General features: G+C 40.5%; 2 protein-coding genes across 15 annotated transcripts in view; one reads left to right on the plus strand and one right to left on the minus strand.

The window, feature by feature from the left end:
* Nucleotides 1–768: 768 nt before the first annotated feature.
* si:dkey-175m17.7 (dual specificity protein phosphatase 10) lies at nucleotides 769–8,851 on the minus strand. 2 transcript variants are annotated; one of them, XM_046868384.1, is made up of 5 exons: nucleotides 8,439–8,851; nucleotides 5,743–5,800; nucleotides 3,091–5,204; nucleotides 2,217–2,522; nucleotides 769–2,071 (listed from the first exon to the last, which is right to left on the minus strand). In XM_046868384.1, exons 3-5 carry the CDS (start codon nucleotides 5,186–5,188, stop codon nucleotides 1,806–1,808), a joined length of 2,670 nt encoding a protein of 889 aa, XP_046724340.1. In that variant the 5' UTR covers nucleotides 5,189–5,204; nucleotides 5,743–5,800; nucleotides 8,439–8,851; the 3' UTR covers nucleotides 769–1,805. The 2 variants fall into 2 exon arrangements, with proteins under 2 accessions (XP_046724340.1, XP_046724338.1); XM_046868382.1 differs by lacking the exon at nucleotides 5,743–5,800 and having other exon boundaries at nucleotides 8,439–8,850.
* Nucleotides 8,852–10,161: 1,310 nt separating this feature from the next.
* Nucleotides 10,162–24,235, plus strand: part of mark2a (MAP/microtubule affinity-regulating kinase 2a) — a 47,749-nt gene continuing 33,675 nt past the window's right edge. For 5 of the 13 annotated variants that reach the window (XM_046867379.1, XM_046867381.1, XM_046867385.1 and 2 more), the window contains exon 1: nucleotides 12,449–13,633. In XM_046867379.1, the coding sequence (XP_046723335.1) occupies nucleotides 13,583–13,633 (51 nt within the window). In that variant the 5' untranslated portion in view covers nucleotides 12,449–13,582. Of the gene's footprint in view, nucleotides 10,225–12,448; nucleotides 13,634–24,235 lie in introns of those variants that run through there. The other 8 variants (XM_046867389.1, XM_046867390.1, XM_046867382.1 and 5 more) reach the window with 7 other exon arrangements.

Consider the following 24,235-nt stretch of genomic DNA (forward strand, 5'->3'; position numbering starts at 1 on the left):
ACAGTGAACTGAACAAAGCCTGGTCTTTTTCACAGATTACACCCCTGTATTTGAAGTCAGTATGGTGCATAGTATCATAAGAGCACTGTTTTAAAAACCTAGAAACTAAGGAGAGAATGTAAACAATGGACCAGAGGGTAAGAAAGGAAGAATTGAACCAGTGGTCTATTGAACCATTTTCCATAGCTCATGGTCAAAGGCAAAGGCATTTTCCATAGCTTATGGTTTGCCTCCTGTCCTGATTTATTCAAATAAATGCTATGAAAATGAGTGGCATCAGAATCAAATAAGCAAAACGGATTTAAAAATGCATTAAGGGTCGGTATCTTGAGAGCTGGATTAAGCGCAAACAATATGAGCCGATGCTTATATCATTATATACGAATATAAAAAATGTTTACTTTTCACTGTATTTTCCAAAACCAGATTAAGTTCATGCTATGAATCTAATACCATTGACATGAATTAAACTCTTGCCTGTCAATAGATAGAAATCTACTATGATTTTTGGATTGATTTTGCCGTTTTGACAAAAAAAAAAAAAAAAAAAAAAACTGAATAAACATTTGGTCCAAATAACTTCAAATAATAATAAAACTCATCCATACAAGCTATTAGAAATTCGATCCAGAGTGCCATGCAGCGTGACCTAATATTAGACTAAAGCGAAAAACTAGTACTTTAAAAATAATAAAAAATAATAACATGGACTTTTTTTTTCTCCCTCATCTCTGATCATTGCCTTCTTGTTTTACTCACATCACACCATTGAATTTAGAACCTTTAACACATTGAAACAAATATATACAAAGTGCTTAGAAAAATAAAATCTATACTTGCACCCTCATGCCTGCAGAGATTTAAAAAATAGATAATAGTTCACAAATTTAATTAGGAAAGAAAAAACAATGAACAGAATCCATTTGCTTTTTTTTTTTTTTAGTCCACCGTGTATTAAAAGCACAGTATTGTGACTCTATTTCTGTCTCGCTTACGATTTTGTTTCTTGTTTTCCATGTGTGTGTGGAGAAAAAAAATTTGCTTTTCATACTCGCATCTAGTATCTCAGGTTCCATCTAAAATATCCGTTCATGGAAGTTTCCGAGCCAAGATCTCCTTCACTGTCCATACACTTCTATTGCACTTTTCCCACACGAATGTAAACCACAAATGTAGGAAACGCAGGTGGCAGATGATTGGAACGACTCAAAATGAACGTTTGTGTGTGGTAATATTTGTCAGCAGCTAACCTGGGGTTAACTGGGATAAGAAAATAAGTGCATGGAACTCTCTACTGGATAATACTTCTAGAAAAGTTCTGTGCACAGTGGAGAAGGTGTGAGAGGTTTGCTACAGTTTTTGGGTCTGAGAAATGCATTACTTTGTGTCTTGTTCTGTGCTTGACAGTATTTTTTTTGCCCTTGCATTGCATTTTCTTCCTGCCTTCACTGTTTAATACATCAGTTATGTCAATGAGGGCAGGTTGATAATACGTAGAATACAATAATAGTTCAAATGTCTTACTATGTACTGTAGGATTTTACTGTTATAAAACTTGGCACATTATTACGAGCACAGTATCACTGTGAGGTTGATTATACAAACACCCATTTGCCTAATTCTTTTTTTAAGTGCTATAATTCTGCAATAGAAACACTCGACTGGAAGTATAACATTTTTTCTATAATTTGTCAGGAAATCCTACTGTATTTTTTCACCCAAACATTTTTTCAACCTCTTTTTTTTTTATTGTCCACAATACGCATGTTGTAAATCCATACTTTTTTGATTATTCTAGGTTTTTTTTAGACTTGTGTTTCCAGGCCACTCAGCTTAGGCGTTAGGATTCGAGGCGTAACACCAGAGTTGAGATCTCGCTCAAATTCCAGGAGCTGGCCCATGAAGTTGAGGTTGGGAGACACCACTGGTCGGCGACTCCGCACGTATTTGTATGCGTCGGTCATGGTCATGAGGGTGTGCTTCATCAAGTAAGCGATAACGATAGTCGCTGAACGTGACACGCCTGCTTGGCAGTGAATCAACACACCTCGGCCACTCTGGTGAGCCTCCTCTGGGAAAAAAAAATATAATAATGCCACATCAATATACATGCTGGTCATTTACAGATTATTTCGATGAATTCTTCAGCTAGGATTCAAACTGTGGCACACAAGATGAATCACGGTGGGACAAACAGACCATGTCTGTCCACTCACCTATAAACTCAAAGACCTCCTCAAAATATTGTCTGAGATTCTGCTTGCTGTTGTCAGTAGCAGGCAGACGCTTGTAGCATACCAGGCCCGTGTCCAGGTGATAGAGGGGCAGGTGGGTGGTGACATTGACCACATAACAGATGTTCAGTCGTAGCAGCAATTCCAGGTCCTGAGCGTCCCTCTCATTGCCCAGAAAAAGGAAAGGGAGAATGGGGCTGATCACCGCGTTCTCCACATCTGGAGTCATTACACTTTCATCTGACAGAGACGCCGGGAGGGAGGATGAGAGCGGAAGGGAGAGGTGCACTGACAGAGAAAAACAAAACCCTTTTCATTATCTTGTCCGCTGTGTGAAATAAGTGCACCTGTTGTGCAAGTGAGCTAGTAATTAGGAACGCGAATGGGAGGTTGTAAAAGAGAGAACATCATCCAAAAGATACTCCGTAATAAATGCTATTATTTTTGTTCACGTCGCACATTATGTTGAAATTCTATTAGTTCTGAATGTGGCTCTAAGCATCCTGTTATGCTTACATAATTGTAACGATGTACAAACAGCAGAAGGGATTAGATCACAGAGAAAGTAGAACAGAGAAACCTGGTTTGTGCATAAATTTACAGAGCTTCGCAAGAATATATTATCATTTTACCAATTATTGTCATTCCTGTTTGTATTCACACCGTCACATTGCTCCACTCTGTTTTCTGTTTTCCTTTTAACCGGAGCTACAATAAGCTTTACCCTGTGGCCTTCTTATAAAAAGCACACACATTTCAATAGCGTAAATGTGAAGCGGATTTCCTTTCAGGCACAGGAAGGTAAAACAAGGAAGCAAAATCATGATGTACTTACAAGAAAAAAAAAAACTCTTACCTCGCCTCCTTTCCTCTTCTTGCTCTCTACTGAATGAGTTAAGGACCAAATGGAGTGACTGAGCAGATGGCAAGGAGTGCCCACCCTCCCAATCTCTTCCTCTTAGTTTCGGCTTGATCATGGTGCCAGGGGCTGATGATGGAGGGGAAAAGGAGGGTGAAGACTCAGGAGTGAGAGAGTGTTGGGAAGGGGAGCTTGGATATATATCATCAAGATCATCATTTCCCATTCCAGCATCCCCTTCCTTGTTAAACAGCCTTTTCAGGGAGTCTTGGCCCTGGTCTCTTCTGTTTCCTGCCCCCATGAAGTCCAAAACAGCCATCTTGCCTTGCTGGAGTCGCCGTCGACCTGCATGGTCAGTCAGTTGGGAGCGGGTAAACTCTAGAAGATTACGGCAGTCTAGAATGACTGGACTTGTTCCATTGTTGGTACCCTGGTCATGGCCCATGAAAGAGTTTTCTGTTCCCATCCTCATCTCTACATTATGATTATTAGATTGAGGTTTGGAGTGAGTCATCTTTTTTGCAAGTTCGTCAGGCCAAATTGTGCGCACACTGTAGTCATCGTCATCGTGTTGGAGCCCTCCCATCGTATGCACCCCAGCATTGTGGGAATAGACAGGAGGCTTCCCTCTGTGTGGGTTAAAAGTCACTACTATCGGATCACTACTACAGTAACTACAAGTTGAGCTACCAGCCTGGCTTGCTTTGGGGTTGCAGCCACTGACACAACTTTGCAGTGCACGCAAAGGTGCGGATGGGGAGAATGAGGTGCAGGGTAGGCAACCACCAACTAATTTTTTGCGGAAGGCAGAAGGACTTCCAAAACCACCACCTTCCTCGGAACAGGATGCACAGCCCAGCGGCCTAAGAAGCCCCGTCTGGCATTCTGAGACAGTGCTATTGGATGAAGAGGTGTTTGTGGTTGAAGCTGTTGACAGACACGCTCCTAATTTCTTCAATCCCATGGCACCGTCTCCAACGTTTGAACTTGCTCTTTGCCCTTTGGAAAATGAAGAAGATTGGCTTCGAGGGCCCTTTTTGCAGCCAGTTCTTCCACCTCTACAGCACACCAACCTCCAACAGTCACAGTCGAATGGACGAGAAAAGTCAATAGTGCAAGTGTGATCTGGGCTAGGGAAGCCTTCACGAGAATAGGTCGGAGATAGTGGGAAGTTGTGAAGGACCTGGGGGTGCGTTTCTCTGATACGCGAGGACCGGGTTTGACTGATTTGTGGAAAGGAAGATTGGGCCCAAAAGGGGACAGAATTTGGGGTCACCTGATAGTGGGTGTTTAGGATAGAGGCATGGGCTGATGCAGCAGAGCTAAGGTGATGGGATAGACTGTGGGGTTTGGGAGGCTGATGAACAGTCCTCAGTTTGGAATTTTCTTTGTTACTAACAGAAGGCACGTCCCTGTAGTTGCCAGTTGTAAAATGTGGATTTGATATCAACTCTTCCTCTTTCGTCCACCTATGCTTAGTTTGTGGTCTTTGAGCAGGAACAAATTCCAACACCCCACCGGGTGACACTGTGAGGTTGTTCTGATAGTGGTTATTATACTGTGCCTTGATCTGGTGCCGCTCTGTAGTGTCTGTTGTCTTTCCTCTGAATTTCCTGTCACTCTGCCCTGAAGCTAAGTGTGAAGACACCCTCTGGGTTCTGCTCTCTCTGCTGCTTTCACCTCGAGGCAAGCTGCTGCTGCACCTTTTGTCTAAATATGTCCCTCCTTTGTCCACTGGTACTTTAATATCAATGGTATGAGTGTGGGTGTAAGGACTCGGCCCCAGAGTCACAGTCCCATTGCTGTGACAGTGACTAGGTATCCGGCTGCTGTCCTCCGTATTTCCGCCTCTCTCGCCCTTGGCTCTTTGCCCATGGGGTAAGTGCCTGTGCCTGCATTCCAGGGACAAAGAATTAGAAGGTGGATGGGGATAAGATGGAAGAAGTTGGGTATGTGCTAAGCGGGGAGGGGGCTCGTTACGGGAGGTAATTCGTGATGAAGACTGAGAGGTGGCTGGTGGAGAGGCCACGCGCAAGCCCAGGCTTTTTGGCCGCTGAATTACCACTATACGCTCGTCAAGAGGAAGAGGAGGCATCTGGGGCTAGGCAAAGCTGCATGTTTAAAGATCAGAGAAAAGAAGATTAAAAAAATCAAAAAATGCTGGATAATTCAAATTCTCATAATACATAATATTAATGCATTTGCTCAATATTAGATTCGACACACACAGTTGAAAAATTGTGATGAGTACCATACTAAAGCTAATTATAGCCTCAGTTGTCATCCACAACCTTTCTGTTAATTAGACACCAAGAAACAAACCAAAACATAAACAAAAAAGAATGATGTTATCCAGCATGCTATCTTTTAAAAGTCCACACTATTTTCTTTTCTCGCAGTGACAACCAGTGCCATTAGCAATCAGCATTATGTAATATCAGAGGTCTGTAGTGGATAGAGAGAGGGAAGGGGTGGAAATGGAGGGCTGGGTGAACAAATATAAGATATGACATGGTTGACTCAGCCACAGACATTGTCTGAGGGACACTCATGCAAAACTGCACTTCAGATTAACACACACACACTCACACACACTAGGACAGAGCCATCACACCATGCATTTAATCACACATGCATACATCCACGCACTGGTCCTGGTGATGGTATCCTCATCCTCTTTTCTTTTTTCAGCACTGCCCTTTGTTGCCTGTGGTGAAGGGGGTGATGGTTACATTGACCTAGATTTTCTGATGTAACATATCACTTTGATCACACAACTCAAACCTAATATCACCTTAAAGAGTACAAGAGTAATTATCACATTGTACAACAACTTATAAAGCACCTTCTGAATATTTTCGGGTTACTACAGTATGTATTCACACCAGTTCAAAACAGGTATCACATTTCACAATGCCATACTGTATATAAGCAACTCACTTGTATTTTGGTTGATCCTGCTAATTCTTGCTAGTAATGTAAAGATTTAACAGAAGTTTTACACTTCTGTGTGTGATACCAAATGCAAAACTATACCGAATTATGTAATGTTTTATAGCTGTATAACCTTTGCAGTAATGAGACGCACTATTGCAAAAATCACGATATCATTACTAAATAGCTATTTACAATGGCAATTAAAATCTTTGTCCATTACAAAGCTACACTATATGGACAAAAGTCTGACATCTGGCCATAAGATTGGTACATACTTTTTGAGCATGGCATGCCATATTTAGTCCCAAATTACTCTTATAATTCCCTACACTCTTCTGGGAAGATGTTCCTCTAGATTATGAAGTGTGCTCATGGGATTTGTGCTTATTCAGACACAAGGGGGTATGTAAAGTCAGGTACTGATGTCGGTTAGGTGAGAAGGCCAGTCTGGATTCCAATTCATCATCGTTCAATATTGTTGAGGGCAGAGATCTATAGCAGGCGACTCAAGAATATTTTACTCCAACCTTCCTGGAGTTTGTTTAGTGCACTGGGGCATTATATATATATCATGCTGAAACAGATTTGAGAATTTGAGATTCTACCATATCCAAAAGACATAATATAGAATTGTGTGCCTTCAACTTTGTGGTAACAGTTTGTTAAAGAACCACATGTGGATGGAATATTCAGGTGTCCCAATAATTTTGTCCATATAGTGTATTTGTGCAAAAAAAATAAAAGAATTAAATAAAATCTCTCACATTCACGTTACCATTAGAAAGTTTTTCCTTAATTATATCTTATATATTTTATATATACTTTGATTTGATATCAATGCACTTGTTCTAATATGCATTAAAACCCCAATAACAAGAAGTTCCAGGTATTTTAAATAAACACTTCAATGAAATCTAAATTTTATAGGATATTTTACTTTCTTTAGTATGCATCATTTCATTAATAGTGACACAGTGTGCAAATCAATGCTTTGTTTTCTAAAATCATTTTTTGTTAGTCATTTAACTCACATATAGTTCCAGTACATTGTATACACTCGATGTGATGGGGATGTTTGTTTCACATAACAGTGATATAGAACAATAGATAATCAGGGAGATTCTCACTGGTGTGTGTGTGTGTGTGTGTGTGTGTGTGTGTGTGTGTGTGTGTGTGTGTGTTACTTGACCCAAAAATTTGGGAATTTGATCATCATAGGTGTCTATTGTGAAATTGGGAAAAACTAGGAAGGCCATGTTTGCATCAGGTTTAAACATTTCTTTGTCTACTTTCCCTTTCCAGCTGGATGACATGCTACTAATTATTTTCCAGAAGGATCTTGCATGACGCTTTGACTAATAATGCCTGGTAATGGTGATATAGATAATATATGTCTATATTTCCTCTAAAATTACTTAATTTACTCATATTTTGTAATGTCTATTTGATTTGAATTGTTTTCAATGAAAAAAGGAAATCGTTTCAGCTCTGCAACTCTACAACTTCACTATTTTAAGCTCGAGCTTAAATCACTTCAAGAAAGTCTGCGTCAGTTTCGGGCCTACTCAGCATCCATGCTCATCCATTGACTCAGATGCCGTAACTGCAGGTTTCACACACACACACACACACACACACACACACACACACACACACACACACACACTCACACTCACACTCACACAAAATCCTGTTTAAGTGCCGGCCTTTGTTCCTGCTTATTCGTTTATAAGTCCAAATAACATGCCCAGTAATGTGATAATGAGAAACAAAGTGGAATCTGGGGAACGGAATCATTTAGCGCACCGTCACCCATCAATGCGCTCTGGAGAACCGGCTGCATTCGCCTCTCATTTTTGTGCACGACTGGTCCTTTGTCCCTGGAACTGCTGGAATTGTCCTCTGCAATGCACTTTACATCAGGCAACATCCATATGATTTAGTCTATGTCTTGATCAAAGGCATGGGCTGACTGGACCAGAGCCCAGAAGATAGATCATCTGGAATCCAGTAAACCAAAATGACTGGTTAGGCCATCCAGTAGCAGATATATTTCTCTCTCTCTCTCTCTCTCTCTCTCTCTCTCTCTTTTCAGAAGAATTTTCGACCTCCATGTGTGTGCAAAATGTGCACAAAGCTAAGAGGATGTTATTCCAGCTGTGCGCTTGTGCGCTCCTCTGCGAGAGGAATGATGTGATGAGATGTTATGAGATGTGCTGTGCTGTGCTGTGAGGTGAATCTTTGGGATAAACAATGATCATAAACAGTCATGCGGTCACATTACGCTTCTGCTTTCATTTTTCCCCTCCTGGTCTAATGCATGGTTATTTTCTGAATATGCAGGAATATAATAATAATAATAATAATAATAATAATAATAATAATAATAAAATTAAAAACATACTCACGTTACTGGTAACCTACGTCCGCTGTATTGTCATGCTTTCTCATTCACGCTCGTGCGTCCAGTATGATAATCCCGCTCCGATGCATGCACGCGCTTAATAATAGATCGAAAGCTGCGTGCTTTTATGTTTGTTTGTTTTCTTTAGTGAAATTAGAAGTCAAACGGCGAGGCAGGAGCGTGTATTGTGCACGCAGGTCGGACAGGCTGTTTTTATGTTACGCGCAGGAAAGGCGTGCAGTCACCGCGGTCGATTGCGCGAGCTCACGGCAGGCACAATTGCGCTCGAGTCGCCGCGCATCTTGTGGAAACGGAGCGTGCGCGAGCGCGTGCGTGCGTGCGTGTGTGCATGCGGCCGCCGTGCGCCCCTTGCGTGCCCGCGCGTGTGCGCGCATGTCCCCGGCAGGCGGGGTTTTCAAGTGGATGACATCATTTTGGCCCAATGGCGAACAAAACGAATGGAAGAAAATGATGGAGGGAAAATCAAGAACCCTTTAACATTTTCTTTCTTTTTTCTTATTTTTATTTTCTTTAACATGCACAAAAAAAATTAAAGGTCTGTGAATTATGTCTGTCCCTGCACTCTGACCCTGACCCCTAAACATATTGGGATATGCAAAGAATGAATTTCACAGTGCTGTAATCTGTAATGTACATGGGACAAGTAAGAGCCTTTGTCCCTCTGTCTCTGTCTTAACTGTAAAAAATAATACAAATATAAAAGTAACTATGGGATTTGAGATAACTATATTTATAAATAGGATACTAAATGGGATAATTAACTATAGGATAACTTTTCCCTTTAATTTCTTTAGGTGTTTAAACCTTTTGGCTCTTTTTTTGTCATGCTTACTTTATTCATTTTATATAATCATTATACATTTTATTTATAATGTATAAATAAATGTAATGTAATGTATGTAACTTTACATACAAAAATACATACTGTACTATATTACATATTATATGTGACACATGAGGTCTCAGAAGTGCATCTGTTTAATTCCTGTTAATTTTCCAACTATTATTTTGTTGATGAGACTATAAAAGTTTAATGTCTTGCCATTTTGAGATTGGCCTATTTTCCCCGAGGTGTGTATTTACAATGAAAGATACTAACCATTAAATTAAATGGGTTCAGGTTCAGCAGAATATCTATGAATATTAGCAACACGAATCTGACAAAAAAACCTACTAATAATCTGCATGTTATGATATTGTAAGTGGTTTTAGTGACAATTTTCAGCAGCAAAAAATTATAATTAAATAAATTTAATTTCTTTGTGATTTTTCACAATTTGCCTAAAATGACCAATATTTTAATGATTATGTATAGACATTAAATTAAATCTGATTTGATGTTAATGGAAGTTTGTTTATTTGATTTTGCTTTACTCTTGAATTTCTTCTTGGATCTAGAAGGTTAGCCTAAGTGTTTTCCTAATAGAGAAGTTCACAAGTAGATCATTATAGAAAGCTAACAATCTTGCAAAGAACCTTTAAAAACGTTTTTTGAAGGATGGGCCTTATATTTGAATCCAAGTGAGATAACCTCAAGAGTAAACATAGACAACTTTATAAAACAACCAATCTGACCAATTTGATTTTTTATTTTGAAACACATGCCCAGTGACCAAATCAGTTTGTTATACTGCTCCCACCAGCAGAGAGCAGCAAAGTGCATCACGTTATCACAATCAGTAAAATCTGGAACAAAAGATTGTAATTAACAAAACTGGTTCATGAGAGTGAGCTTCCTTGTACTTTGTAATCCTGCTCCTGCTTTTCAGGTTTGTTCAGTAAGCTTACAATGGTGCTGTTTTACACAGAAACAGCTCCTATGATGGTGTGTGGGGGTTACAGGGTGGTGATAGTGATAGTAATAGTGATTTTTTTTTATGGTTATAGGGTGGGGGTAGTGTCCATGGGTATGGAGAATGGGTGGATATGGTGATGGTGGTGGAGTGTGTGGGGACTGGGTGGGAATGATGTGGCTGAAGACAGTGATAACGTGTGTGGGGATAAGGGGTGTGTGAGGATAGTAAAGGAGTGTGTGGGGGGATGAGATGGGGATGATGCGTGTGAGGATAGTGAAGGAGTTGTGTGGTGAAGGTAAAGTAAATGCAGTGACTCCACATATAGTATCTATGTTTGATCTTAAACTGAGCCAAAACCCCACATCCCTGTTTATATGTGGATATATAAAGCATTCAGAAAGTATTTGGTCCCACTTCACTTTTTTGTTACGTTGCAGCCTGATAATACAAATAGTTCCGATTGATTGATTTTCCCCCAATTATTTACACTCAGGACCGCATAACGACAGACAAAGTGAAAACATAATTCTAGAAATGTATGTACAGTAAAAAAATTAATGTACATAAGCATTCGGACCCTTTACTCAGAACTTATTTGAAGAACTTTTTGCTTGAAGAAGAATTGCTTTGGCAGCAATTACAGCCTTCATTATTTTTGGGTATGACCCAACAACACCTGGTATTGGGGGATTTTTGCCATTATTCTTTGCAAATTGTCTCAAGATCAGTCAGGTTGGATGGGGCCCCTGAGCATGGCCATCAACCCTATAGCTACTCGATTGTATGAATGAAATAAATGTAAGTATAAATGTCGGTATTAAATGTAAATGTAATAATTGTAACTGCATGAATATGTAAACCTTCCTCAAATTTTTGCAGAAAACAATTTTAAGCAGACAATTGTATAGAGTATCTTTGTATAGTGAATCATACAAATGTCCCTTCAATTGAACTAAGAGGCTGAAAACAGCATCTCAGTGCCCCTAAATGATAATGTTTGTCAAGAATGGAGTGGAAAAGCCCTGACCTCTGCCTCATTGACATAGAATACTGCAGTAGTGTTCTTAATCTCAGGCTTCCACTTAGATGGCAGGGCAAACAAAGTAAAGTCCTAAGCAAGTCAGCTTGCAGTCTTATCTATGCATTGATTTGAAACTTAAGTCAAGTAGACTTTAATGGTCATTGCAACCATATTCAGTAGAGTATATATTGAAATGAAACAATGTTCCCCCAAGACTAAGGTACTACATAAGACAACATAAATTAACAACAAGTAACACAGGAGACAGATGTTCACAAAACTGACTGGGACATGACATCAAATACATGTATGTGGCAAAAAAACAACAAAAGAAAGTGAGGCAGTAGATACAATGACACTGCAGCACTGACCAATACTGTAGATTTGCGTTAGTGCAAATGAATTGTCCATATAATAATATATACAGTACGTGGGGGGGGCACTCTTAGGTCCATGAGCAGGGCCCCCTTGACCCTCTGCACTCCAGGGGTGCTGTTTCATGGCTGGCCCTGGGCTCTGACCCCAGCTTCCTAACAACGCTGGGAAATGTGAAGAAGGAATTTCAGAAAAAACCTATTGCACAGTCTGGTTGTGAGGGCCTGAACGTTTCAGTAACGTTTCAGGAACGTTTCCCAGATTTTACTGCATATTGGCAGACGACCATATCCAGAGTGACTTACAACTGAACTAAGAACCTAGCTCGAGGGCTCCACAACGACAGCTGGATGGTTCTGGGATTTGAACCTATGACCTCCTGATCCAAATTCCAGTGCCTTAACCACTGTTTTTGGACACTGTTATAATGGTCATGTTAATGAAATTCATAAACCATGCAGTGATGCAACTGCTCTGGATGCTCTCTATGCCATGGTCCCTCTGTGGAAAGGATGTGTGTTGGATCTGTGTGTTGGGAACTGGGCTTTCCTGAGCTTTCTCGAGAAGTAGAAGGACTTTCTTGGTTTTGGACTAAATGCTAATCAACAATAATCGGTTTATAATATTTAGTTATAAATGGAGGTATTATTGATGTACGATTGGCTTAGTGACTGTTCGCATTTCAAATCAATGCACCATCGATCCAAATGGTTATACTCGTAAGGAGAGTGTAAGCGCTTAGGGATGGATGGAGGGAAGACAGAGGAAAAAGGGAGAGGGGCAATTTATGATGTAGCACCACCTGCGGCCGGAAGTGGAAGGCGAGTCGCTTCTGCTGTTTGGATGTGTGGAAACAGCGACAAGCGGAGCGGGGTCCGGGCGCTGCCGTGGCCGCCCAGCACGAACTTAATTCGTTGTTCATTCGGTTTATACGTAGCCTATTTATCGCTGCGATTTCGGAGTTCCCTCGTCGCTCGGAGCAGCCACCAAACGCTATTTGCGTCGGCGTCATTTACTAGAATAAACACCCACACGGGAGCTGAGTGCTCCAGCTAACGCGGTCGGTTAGCAACTAGTGCCGTGTAGTATGAATTTCGGGCAGAGCACTGAGCCGGAGCTACAGCCCCAATCCAGGCGTCCGTCTACCGCCTTTTATAGCTCATTCTAATCTGAACGGGCCTCATCCAGATTCCTGGACTGTCAGGAATCAGTCCTTGCTGATATTTTCTGCCTAATATATCAGCATTACGGATCTAATTTTCCGCACCTCTCTTTCTGAACATCGCGGATGTGAGTCTCGGCTAGTGTAAACCAAGGCGACATTTTCAGCTAGCTTGTTAGCGATCTAGCTGGCTGACCCCCTCTCCCACCCCACATCCAAACTACTACTTTATTATTTTATTTTTTGGGTCCAGGTTTGTTTCTGCTGCTCAATGTGAAATTCAGATTATCCATAATCTACACCAGGGTTCTGGATTTCATCGGACCAGGGACCTCCTGGAGATCTTTCTGGCCTTCAAGACTTTTCTTGTAAGTTCACAAGAATATTGATCCAAACAAGGGTTTATTCGATACGATATCTACCAGGTTCGATCCCAGCGTTTTTATCACGGTACCCCTGGGAAACTAACACTAGCAGGCTTGCTGATTTGTTTTGGACCACTTGGTTTAGGTTGCTTGTATTTTTCGGCGACTAGCAAAACTTCGCATCTGATAGAAAGAAAAAGGGAGTCTGATTGTGTGATTTCCAAAAAACAAACAAAAAGGGGAACTTCATGATCAGGGTAAATCAACTAACTATGACTTGAGCAGTCCGGATCTCCAGCCTGTTGCTGTGTAAGTTTAGCTGATCAGGCGGTGGACTCCGGACAGAAACGCCACCGATGTCCCTTCTGATTGAGTTTTTAGAGCCGTAAACACTTCCACGATCGAACAATGACAACTCGGACGCCGATGCTACCAATCATCGAGCATTCATCTAACCAGGTAAGACCTAGACATGGCGCTGAGAAGTTTGCTTTACTTCCTGATCTGCTCTTCGTGACTAGCTGGCTAACACCGACTAGCTAGCAACACACTGACGAACTAGCACTTGGCTGGATTTTCTGACTCTCTGCTGACACAGTTTTATAAGAATTAAGCCTCTCGTATATTATGTGAGGTTTAATAACCAATGATTCGAATTGGTATTCCGTTTATGTACATTTAAAGGTGGAAAAATGGATATAAAATGTCTCCCAGGCGCACAGGCTTCACAACGCAGTCATACGGTTTCTCCATTGCACTGAGAGATAATTACACTTACATACACTTTTATACACTCTAAATAACTAAATATACATTTATTCGACATTATTTGTATCATTTATGCCTCGAATTTGTCGTTTGTACTGTTCTGAATAAGCCTGTGAAAAATAATACTGTATCATAACAGGGATAGTTACTTTACATTTTGTGTTCTTGTCTGTCTGTCTCTCTCCCTGTCTGCCTCTCTCTCTCTCTGTCTGTCTGTCTGTCTCTCTTTGTCTGTCTGTCTGCCTGTCTGTTTCTCTCTCTCTTTCTCTCTCTCGGTCTGCCTGTCTCGGTCTGCCTGTCTCGGTCTGTCTGTCTCTTTGTCTGCCTGTCTGTCTGTCTGAAATCCAAATAACTTCACTTTTATGGCCTGACAAGATCAAATCATTTATTTATCATAGTGTTTCAGGAAGCCCAAAAAACTTTCCATATGCAACTCAACTTGTTTTTAAATTGAAGCAATAAACAGTTACACAATTAATACAGTTTAAAAGTTTTTTGAATTTCTTTCTTTCTTTCTTTCTTTCTTTCTTTCTTTCTTTCTTTCTTTCTTTCTTTTTCATACAAGCACCAGTGAATGGTTTGGACACACTTTCTCCTTCAGGGTTTTTTTCCTTCATTTCATTATTCTCAACATTGTACCTTCATAGTGAAAACATGAAACTATGAAAGAACACATAAAGAATTATGTTAAACAAACCAGAACATGTTTTATATTATCGATTCTTCACAGTAGCCACTTATTTAACTGAGTGTTGGATTTGTACAGTAATTTATTTATTTTTGATTTTTTTGCTAAGCTGTATTAAAACGTAAATGGTGCTATTTGGGTTATATAATAATATAAAACGTATTCTGGGTCGTTTAAGCGTTTTTTGTTGACTGCACAATTCCATACGCGCTCTTTCACAGTTTGAATGTCTTCAGTAATAATGTACATTGTTGAAAATAATCAAAAAAGAAAGAAAAACACTGAGAGAAAGGCCATGTCTAAACTTTTGACTGGTACTTTCCATATATCTTTTACAAAACATGACTCTTGGCCACAATTTTCATTTTCAAACCTGCATCTATTGATACAGCTTTTCTACTCCATTTCCATGTTTATCATTTATGGCATTTGACAGATGTTCTTATCCAGAGGAATCATCGCATTTATACAAGTGAGCATTTGAGATTTAAGGGCCTTTCTCAGGGGCCCGACAGTGGCAGATTCGGCAGTGCTGGGATTTAAACTTAAGAGATTTTGATCTGAGCTACAAACTACTGACTCGATTGTTTATTTTGGTGGATTTATAGGACATTAGCATGTACCTGACTAACATACCATTTCTGTTTGAGCAGTTTCCCTCGTCTCGATGCGAAAATGTTACTATAACATTTATTGACAAAATCTGAAATAATTATAGTTTTTATTTATTTTTTTAATATCAAGTACCTTCATTCACCTTACTAATATAAGTACCTTCACATTTAGAGCTCCTTAACACTTTAGGTTACTTGTAGTCCACTTTTACAGGCCAAAATAAGTTTATTTAACCTAAAATTGTAACATTAAAGTCTCAGAAATTCAAACTTTCAATCGAAGCTCAATTTTTTTAATAGTGAAGTGTTTGGAGATGTTAACGTTTCTCTTCCTGTCCAAGAGTTTGGTCAGCTTTCAGATGATATTCTAGATTTTACACAGCTGTAGTGAGACACAAAGCAGGCATATTTTGATATTCTTATTCAAATTTTTTTTTTTTTTTTTTAATGAATACGGTACATTTAACAATGAACATCGTCTTAAAGTTTTCCGACTTCAGAACAAAATGTTAATTATGGTAAATGTTAACGAGGAAGTTAATGTGGGTCGACACGGGCAAGGGAAAACTCCCTGAGATAACATGAAGACTTGAGAGGAATCCTACTTCACCTGGGAGAAAGTGGAACAGTGCCATTATAAATCATGCTTTTAACTTTGAGCGCAGCTTTTCACGCGAAGCTGTCGACTGTTCAGAGATGAGACCTGAGCGTGAACTCTCTTTCAGGAAGTATAGCCTTATTTCTAATGCCTTTATTAAATTAGTTATTTTGTGGTAAAGTTGAGTTCAAGTTTGGCCTACTGACCTAAATATAAGCGCAATATCCTCCTGCTGGTTGTGGCGTAGTGTAATTAACATTAATTATTCATGATAATAGTTGAGGCAATGAAACGGCTGCTTTCCTGTAACTTTATTCCAGTATCCTGTGTTCACCCAGAGGACATGTTGGAACGATCAAGGAAGCAGGTTGCATTTAAACCCTTTATATACACAAAACCTGTTCCAGAGTCCACCAAGAAACATCTCAAATCAAGTCACTGAAAAGTAGTTTGGTGAATTTTTTTTCTAGCGAGTTTTTTTGCCACCGTCAACGCTGGGGCGCTTATAAAGGGGGTAAACTTATGGTGACAAATTTACCGCTTTGCAGTTTCTGTAAACTATTAATTAATTCCTGGGATGCCATACACAAAAACGTGTTATATTAATAGTAACAATAATGAAAGCGCTAAAGTGGTTTAATTTGCCATGCTTGTTTTTATTTGTGGATCTATTTTTTCCAAAAATAAACCGTAAAAAACCACACAGTGTAACGGAAGTAATCATGTTCACCCACGGCTCCGAGCGTTTCAGCTCGTCCTGTCCGGCCCGCGACTGGACAGGTTTTGTGCTTCAGCGAGGCAGGTTGAAGCCGGAGCTACGTGTATGTGATTCATTAGAAATCTTCAAAAGTTGGAAAGGGAAATTCCCTGACCTGTGCTGTCTGATCAGGCATGTAGCAACATTTCAGCGCGTTTCTCACCTATGTCACTAGACTAATGTTTACGGCTGCAATCTGGCTGATCCTTGTCTGTTAACGTGATTCGGCAAGTGTCGCAGAGATAACGCTGCAAAAGCAACACGTGTTTGCATTTCACATGCTGTGAGCAGTGGGTCTACAGCGTGGAAATTTTGCCTCACGGTTTGTCTGGAAATGATGCGAACATTACAAGTGTGCAATTTTCCAGCTGATATTACTGCTGTCTATTATATCTTTTCTATTACTTCTGCTTTACTTTGCTGTGTTCCTGTGCTCAAGCTGTAATGGGAATTTTGGGAATGTTGACAGCAGTTTTCTGTTCTCAGACAAGTGCTTGGTGTTAGGAATTCCCAAGCCTCCAAGTTTTAGATCAGGAATTCTCTGGTTGATTAAGTTTTAGATGATGATTGTGTTTGAATGGTGCTCTTGTAGGTTCAGGTGTTTTCATAGGGAATTTTCTAGGTTTGTGGTTGAAGAATTTTAGATTCAAATGGTGAATTTGCAATGCTTAATATTTATATTCAGGGGAAATTTTTGTTGGCTTCTTGTTTTAGATTTGGGAATTTTCAGACAATTACAATAATTTTTTTGTTTAAATTTGTTTACAAATCGTTTAAAGTTCTCAGTTGGGAATTTTCCGGTATTGTGCTTTTGTTTGGGAAATTATACCAAAATTACTGATGAGTTTTGGATGTAAAATGTTCTTGCCTAAAGTTTTTAAAATGGGAATTTCTTTTGGCTGTTGGATTTAGAATGTTTAATGCTTAGCTTTCCTATTGGCAATGTTCCAGGCTAAGGTTTCCAACTGGGAATGTTCCAGGATTCAGTTTTTTTGTTTAGATTTTTAAGAATATTCCAAACGTAGCTTGTTGATTTGAGAATGTTCCAGGCTTAGGATTTGAATTGGGAGTTTTTTTTTCCGTGTGGAAGCACATCGAAATATATCCCTGAAAATATCGTTTCAGTTTCATGTACTGAAATGTTTGTTTTACAAGATGACAATAGTACTACACTCGTGATCTACTTTGGACCCTGGGTGTCAGTTGGTTCTTCATGGACCAACATGGATGAAATTGTCTTCTTTGAAGCAGAAAACAATAAAAGAGTAACACTAATAGCGTCTGAAATTTCCTCATACTGTTGTTTTATGTGGTGATGTTTGCATTTGTTTAGCTATTCGTAGTCGTTTTCTCAGCCTCTTCAGACCTCAACTGACATTTCCAGTTCAGCTGGGTGTGGACCAAGATGCACCGAAGCTTAGTGTGTATTGTGAGGGTTCACAGTGACCTACAATGTCTTGTTTTTCTTACGACTCGTCTTTTCTGGGGGCTGTTCTGCTTATTTAAATTGTACCCTGCCACCGTGGCGTGTAATAACGTTGCTCTGAATCCAGGGTTTCCATTGGGTCTTAAAAAGTAACAAAATCTACATTTTTATTTGTTAGTTTCTGTTGGTGTTGTAGTTCTTTGTTTACAAATGAGACCAACCTGCAACAGCCAATCAGATTTGTTATTGGTGCAAGTCTCTCTTGCGCCAGATTTCATTTTCCAGCTATGGGGAAGTGCAGGTTTAGTGATAATGCAGTTAGGGCTTGGTTTAGGACAGTTGCTAACAACGTGTTTGTTTTTGATGTAGTGTCTAAAATTGCAGTCTTAAAAAGACTTAAATTTGACTCGGTGAAACCTGCAGAAACCCTGGAAATCCGGTTTGTGATTTTTATCATTTTTCTTCCTGTTAACACATGACCACATTGCATCTCTAAATTCTGGCAAAGATTTTCACGATCAAACTTTTTTCCCCCTTCCCATCAACAGAATTCGATGCTGCTAATTTTACCTGTGTGTGTTTGTGTGTGAAGTTTTGAACTAAAACAGCGTTTCAAAACTTTTGTCAAAACCCTGCGTTTCAAAATGTCGTCAGATCGTAGGCATTTGCGACCACGTGACCGTTTCTGCCCCTCAAAGTTTTGCACGCTCTGTGAAACTGATCTTTACAAATATATACATTTAACCTCCCATGCCATTTTATTTGACTTCTGCAGTCGCATGAAAATCGGACGCCGCTCCTGAAGAACAGAACCGTGGTGTTCGGCGATGGGGACGAGGGGGTGGAGACGAGGGGAGGGTTCAGCTGCTCTCTATTTGTGTTCTGGCTGCTACTGCCCTGCTCTGGAAATAGCCATGGTGTGATATTAATACCCTGGAAATCGACAAGCTGGCTCGCACATCTCTTTTATTTACCCCCTGCTTACTTATAGCAAGCCTACTGTACCCGGAGGTTTGGTTGGGATGAGCTCAGTCTCTCTAGGCAGCTCTTTTTGTTTTTTTGTCAAACCCCCCCCCCCCCACCCCCTGTTATGGACCTCCTAGCGCTCAGCTTTCATGCACGTCCCAGAGAGCTGTCTTAGGTTTGGTGATTTTCTGAAATCCTCTCATCCGTGTTAAGTTTCAGGTCAGTTTCCGATATTCCTGGTGACTAAGAATACAAGCTGCATGAGCTAGGTGCATTAACTTTCGCAAACTAAAGTCAGCGTGGTGCCACAGCGCTATACTGACAAACCGGAGTGTATGTGTGTATGTGTGTGCGTGTGTGCCAGCCAGAGTTGTTTGTCCCTGCATGTGTGTGAAGTCATATGTCATTCAGAGTTGCTGAGGTGTATTTGGAAAAAGTGTAGCGTGAGACGAGAGGCGGCCGTGAAGCTGAAGTGCTCCCGGTGTGTGTGTGTGTGTGTGTGTGTGTGTGTGTGTGTGTGTTGTGGGGTCGGTGTTTGCGAAGCCCGTTTTGAGCAGCGGATCGCTATGGCAACAGGAAAGTTCGAAGAAAGACGCTGAGAATCGGCCGCTTTAGATCATAGCAACGCCGGCGTTCGGTTTTTCCTCTTCTTTTCCTTCTACCGGTTGTTTGTACAGGACGCACGCTTTTTGTTCCTTATACACACACGAACAGCGTCTCCACGTCAAATGGACCATCATTTGTGGACACTTGACCGAACATCCCAGTCCACATTTAGTTCCCATTTACTGGTTTTAGAACCTCCACTCTTCTGGGAAGACGTTCCACTAGATTTCGCAGTGTTCTTTTTTTTATTCAGCCAGAAGGATGTTAGTAAAGTCAGGTGCTGATGTAGGTGAGTTCAGGAGGCCTGGGGTGCAGTCAGTGTTCACATTCATCCCAAAGGTGTTTAATCAGTTTTATACCTCTACAGCTGGAGATCTTCCACTCCAACCCATACATGTTTCAGGTTTGGAAAATTGAATGCGATTTAAATAAAATGTAAAATGACATTTTATGCAATTGTTTTGCCTCCTACTTTGTGCTCAACGTTTAAGGAAAGTGCTCACCTAAACAATCCAGGAGAGTAAAAGCTCATGTTTGGTGCATGTGCGTCGAGAAGTAAGGGAACATTTTAGTGGAAGAAACCGACAAAACAAGGATTTCTTTAGAGCAAGTGGACTGATGAGGTGTAATATGTGGTGTAATGCCACATTTGTATTTCCGGACGTTCGATCCAGGATCGAGACAGTTGGTGATCGGGGCGATTCCAGCTTTCGCTCCAGCTATCGTGTTGGACAGATCAGATATCAGTCAGAAAAACGTGAAGCCTACAGATTTAATACCACGTTTAAGCACGGTTTCAAGTACTGCTCAACCGGTCCCACTTTCTCTCAGGGTTAAAGGGAGGTATACATCAAAACTCTTCTCAGTTTTGGCACCGAGGTAGCAGAATGAACTTCCTCTAGATGGGGAACAACTGAGTCACTGAGATCTTCAAACGTCAGGTTGACTTGACCTAAACTAGCACTTTAGTTTCTCTTTTTTTTTTTTACTTTTATTAAAGTGTGTATAATTCCTCTCAACCGAATTTACGCTGATGATATACGTATTCTGCAACCCAGTGAACCCGTGTTGACATCATCCAGTGGCATTTCATAGTATCCAATCGTGTGCGCTTTTTACCTTCTCACGTCCGCACTTCCAGCTGGAGAACGTCCCGAACATCACCGGGGTGTGAAATGTGAAAATGAGGAGACGTGTTGTTTAGCCGGGCGATGTCTTTATACAAGAAGTCAGTGATTATCTCCTCTAGTGGTCCAGCACGCTATGTAAATTTTTAAGTCCCGTAATTAATGAAAGAACTCCGACTAAGCGCTAGTATCTAGCATCTACGGCCGATCCCTGTGCGTTTTCCTATTTAATGATTGTTCAGGTTGCTTCCTTAAGCCCGCACTGATCGTAATCCACGGTTCGAAATGAAACCGTGGCACACAGTCTTACAATTCATGATACAAAATAAACATCCAGGGGGAAAAAAAACAAGTTTTACAATTTCTCAGTGATCCGAAATGCAGAGGGGAAAAATTCGGAGCTATCTGTATACATGTAGAGTCTTATCAGTGCTGATGTACAGGCTGTTCAAAACAGCGATTTGGATATTTGCGTACGCGATATATTGACCGAGGGGTTTCTTTTTCTTCAACGTGCTCTTCAATTCATCTCTGGGAGTAACATGTTCAATTCAATTTTATGTGTACAGCGGTTTTTTTATTTTTTATTTTTTTAAACAATGGTCCCAAAGCAGCTTTACAGAGAGTTTATAAAGAGGTTATAAAAGACTTGTATAGAGAATGTATATGTTTAGTGCCTCAGTGTGTTCCTTATCATTTTCATATTCATCCAATGGTGGCGACTGAGGCGAAAAACTTCCTGAGATGGCATGAGGAAGAAAACTCGAGAGGAACCAGACTCAAAAGGGAACCCCATCCTCACCTGGGTGGACCTGAATGTCCATTTGTTACAATTCCATCATTGTTGAGGTGCTCTGTTCAGTGATAGCGACGACTGAAGACCTACCTCTTCCTGAAATACCTAAATTAGCACTTTCCAAGTTTGTAGAATTCGAGTTATATTTATATTGAGTTTGTATTCTTGCGTACCAGTGTAGATTTATTCACTACTAGAGATTTAAAGCACGTTTGTACGTCGCTCTGGATAAGGGCGTCTGCTAAATGCCGCAAATGTAAATGATAGGTGCAGAACTGTCCAAAACCATTTATATTAATCACAGTCCAAATCCGTCCTCCCGAGCCTTTATGGATCTTTAGCCTGTTCACGTGGAACCATCAGAATGGTCTCTAACGAGGCGAATCCTAAAAGAAGAAAGGGACAGCGCTTTACGCTGTGCTCATGCACAGTACAGGGACGTAAGCGTTTCTCAGACATTTCAATGTAGATGAGCAACTTTTGGGAAACGATTGCAAACGAAAGCGTGGACACGAAACGTTTTTTTATGCCATTTTCAAAATTATCCGATTTAGTAGCAACAATCTCTTGACCCGAACGATCCTTGTTTTTTTTATTTATTTTTTTATTGATAATTTATTCTCTTTTACTAATGCTGAGGTTACTCGCATCTTCCATGGATTCGAGAACGAAAGTTGTACAAAACCCGATCCGAGAAATTAGAACTTGATCCTTAAATTTGTTCGTAAATGGGGGAAAAAAACGCATTGAAAACGCACGCACGTGTACTCGCAGGAGTCGATTATAAAGATTCGGATTAACATGAAAATATGGCCCTATATGGACAAAAATATTGGGACACTTCCTTTCCTGGTCATTTCCAGCCATTTGTGTTTTTCTCCTAACAGTTTCATCAAAGTCGGATTTACCCAAATGTACAGGGTGTCTTTGGATGCAGTAGCATGAAATTTCTCTCTTCCTTTGAAGTTCCATGAAGATTTTGAGTGGCCTTCTAAAGAGCTCTGATCGCAACTCTTTGGGTTGAATTAGAACCCCGACTCTGCACCCCAGACCACCTGACTTTACCATTTATTATTATTCGAACTCGAGCCATGGCGACTCGATGGATGAACTATCTATAGGAGGTTCGATCATGTGCATGTCTAGTTCAGTCTGCCAGGGTCTTCTCCACTGTTATTGTAATTGTGTCGAGCGATCGAGTTGCTGGTCTTCCTTTTGACCTTGTTCCTTCAGTTCTTCCAACCATGATGTCCTTCTCCAGTGATTGCTCTCTTTGTATAATGTGTTCTCAGTAGGCAAGTCGTAGCTTGGCGATCCTTGATTCGTGACATTTCTGGCTTGAACTTGTTTGTTCTTCTGGCCATCCATGGTATTGATGACCACCACCTCCAATTCGTCGATGTCAATTCGTCTTCTGTCTTGTTTCTTTAAAGTCCAGGTTTCGCCTCCGCGTAGGAAAAAAAAAAGAAACAAAACCACGTTTGAGCCGTGTCTTGGCCAATTGTGAAATTTTCCTCGATTTCAAAGACCTCGTCCAGTGACTTCATTGCTGGTTTGCGACATCCAGTGTTGTCGCTGCATCTTGAGTAATCATCGATCCAAGTAGATCGAAGTCCTTTACAACTTCCAGTTCATCACCGTCGATCTCAAACATTTCCCGCTCGTATCTGGCAGTAGTCAGACTTTACTAAGCCCCTTGTAATCGAAGGAATCTCCACAAGTACAATCCAAAGTATTGTGGAACATCTTCCCAGAAGAATGGAGGTTATTATAACAGCAAATGGGACTAAATGTGGATGTTCATAAAGCACATACAAATCTTACGTTCAGGTGTCCACAAACATTTGTCTTTATAGTGTATATTGGCAGTATAACAGAGTGAATATTTTCTTAGCATGGGAAGGAACATAACATTCTACTGTCTTGAATAGTTCCTTATTGTATTGTACATAATGTGTGTTGAATCTGGTTAGGTGTGAGAGTTGTGGTTTTTAGATGGAGAATAGTGTGTGTTGCTCTTCTTAGTGGTGTGTGTGTGTGTGTGAATGAGTGAGTAAGAGAAAAGAAAAGGAAGCAGAGATGTTGTTGGTACAAACTGGTTTTTCAGCGAGACAGGTAGAGCTTGTTCATCTGTAGCTCATGAAACCTTTGCAGCATGGGAGCGATGACTTTAATTCCACAGAAGCTCACTATTATTTTTTTCCACCCATTGAAATCCTTAAGGCCGTAGCATCAACAGCGTAATTCATTTGTTTGCTGTACTGGTGCTCGTTCATCTCCTAGACGTGTGTAGCTCGACGATAATTCCAGCAGGTTTCTCTTTGGTCAAAAGCGTTTGCCTTTTCGGTTTTCGCCTGTATGGGTGTGGCTGAGAGTAAACTGCTCGGCACTGATTCGAGCAGATGTTGGGGAACCACAGCAGATGCTGCAGAACCACAGAATTGCTCACGGCTTTCATCTTCGCCTTTCTGTTAGTTCTTCGAAAGGAAAAAAAATAAAAAGGCGATCGGGGTTGTATCAGGATACGATCTTAAAGACCTGAAGGAAGTGTGGACAAGCTGAGCTCAAGCGTTATTCTTGTTACGCAAAACTAACAATTAGGTGCAGATTCGTGTGCAGTAAAGAGCTACAGCATCAAACGAGCAAACCTGGTGGAGGCATGAGAAGGAAATGAAATCTATTGCTGGGGTATTTAACTCTATCCAAACACTCGGA

Source organism: Silurus meridionalis, chromosome 15 (assembly GCF_014805685.1).
Source record: "Silurus meridionalis isolate SWU-2019-XX chromosome 15, ASM1480568v1, whole genome shotgun sequence".
Classification (NCBI taxonomy): Eukaryota; Metazoa; Chordata; class Actinopteri; order Siluriformes; family Siluridae; genus Silurus; species Silurus meridionalis.

Bases quoted from the DNA above. Each gene is read 5' to 3' on its own strand.
- si:dkey-175m17.7 (XM_046868384.1), bottom strand. From the start codon at position 5,188: ATGCCTCCTCTTCCTCTTGACGAGCGTATAGTGGTAATTCAGCGGCCA. The intron at 2,523-3,090 runs GTAAGAGTTTTT...TTTCTCTGTCAG, and splicing joins AGAAGAGGAAAGGAGGCGAG to TGCACCTCTCCCTTCCGCTC. The intron at 2,072-2,216 runs GTGAGTGGACAG...TTTTTTTCCCAG, and splicing joins GGAGGTCTTTGAGTTTATAG to AGGAGGCTCACCAGAGTGGC.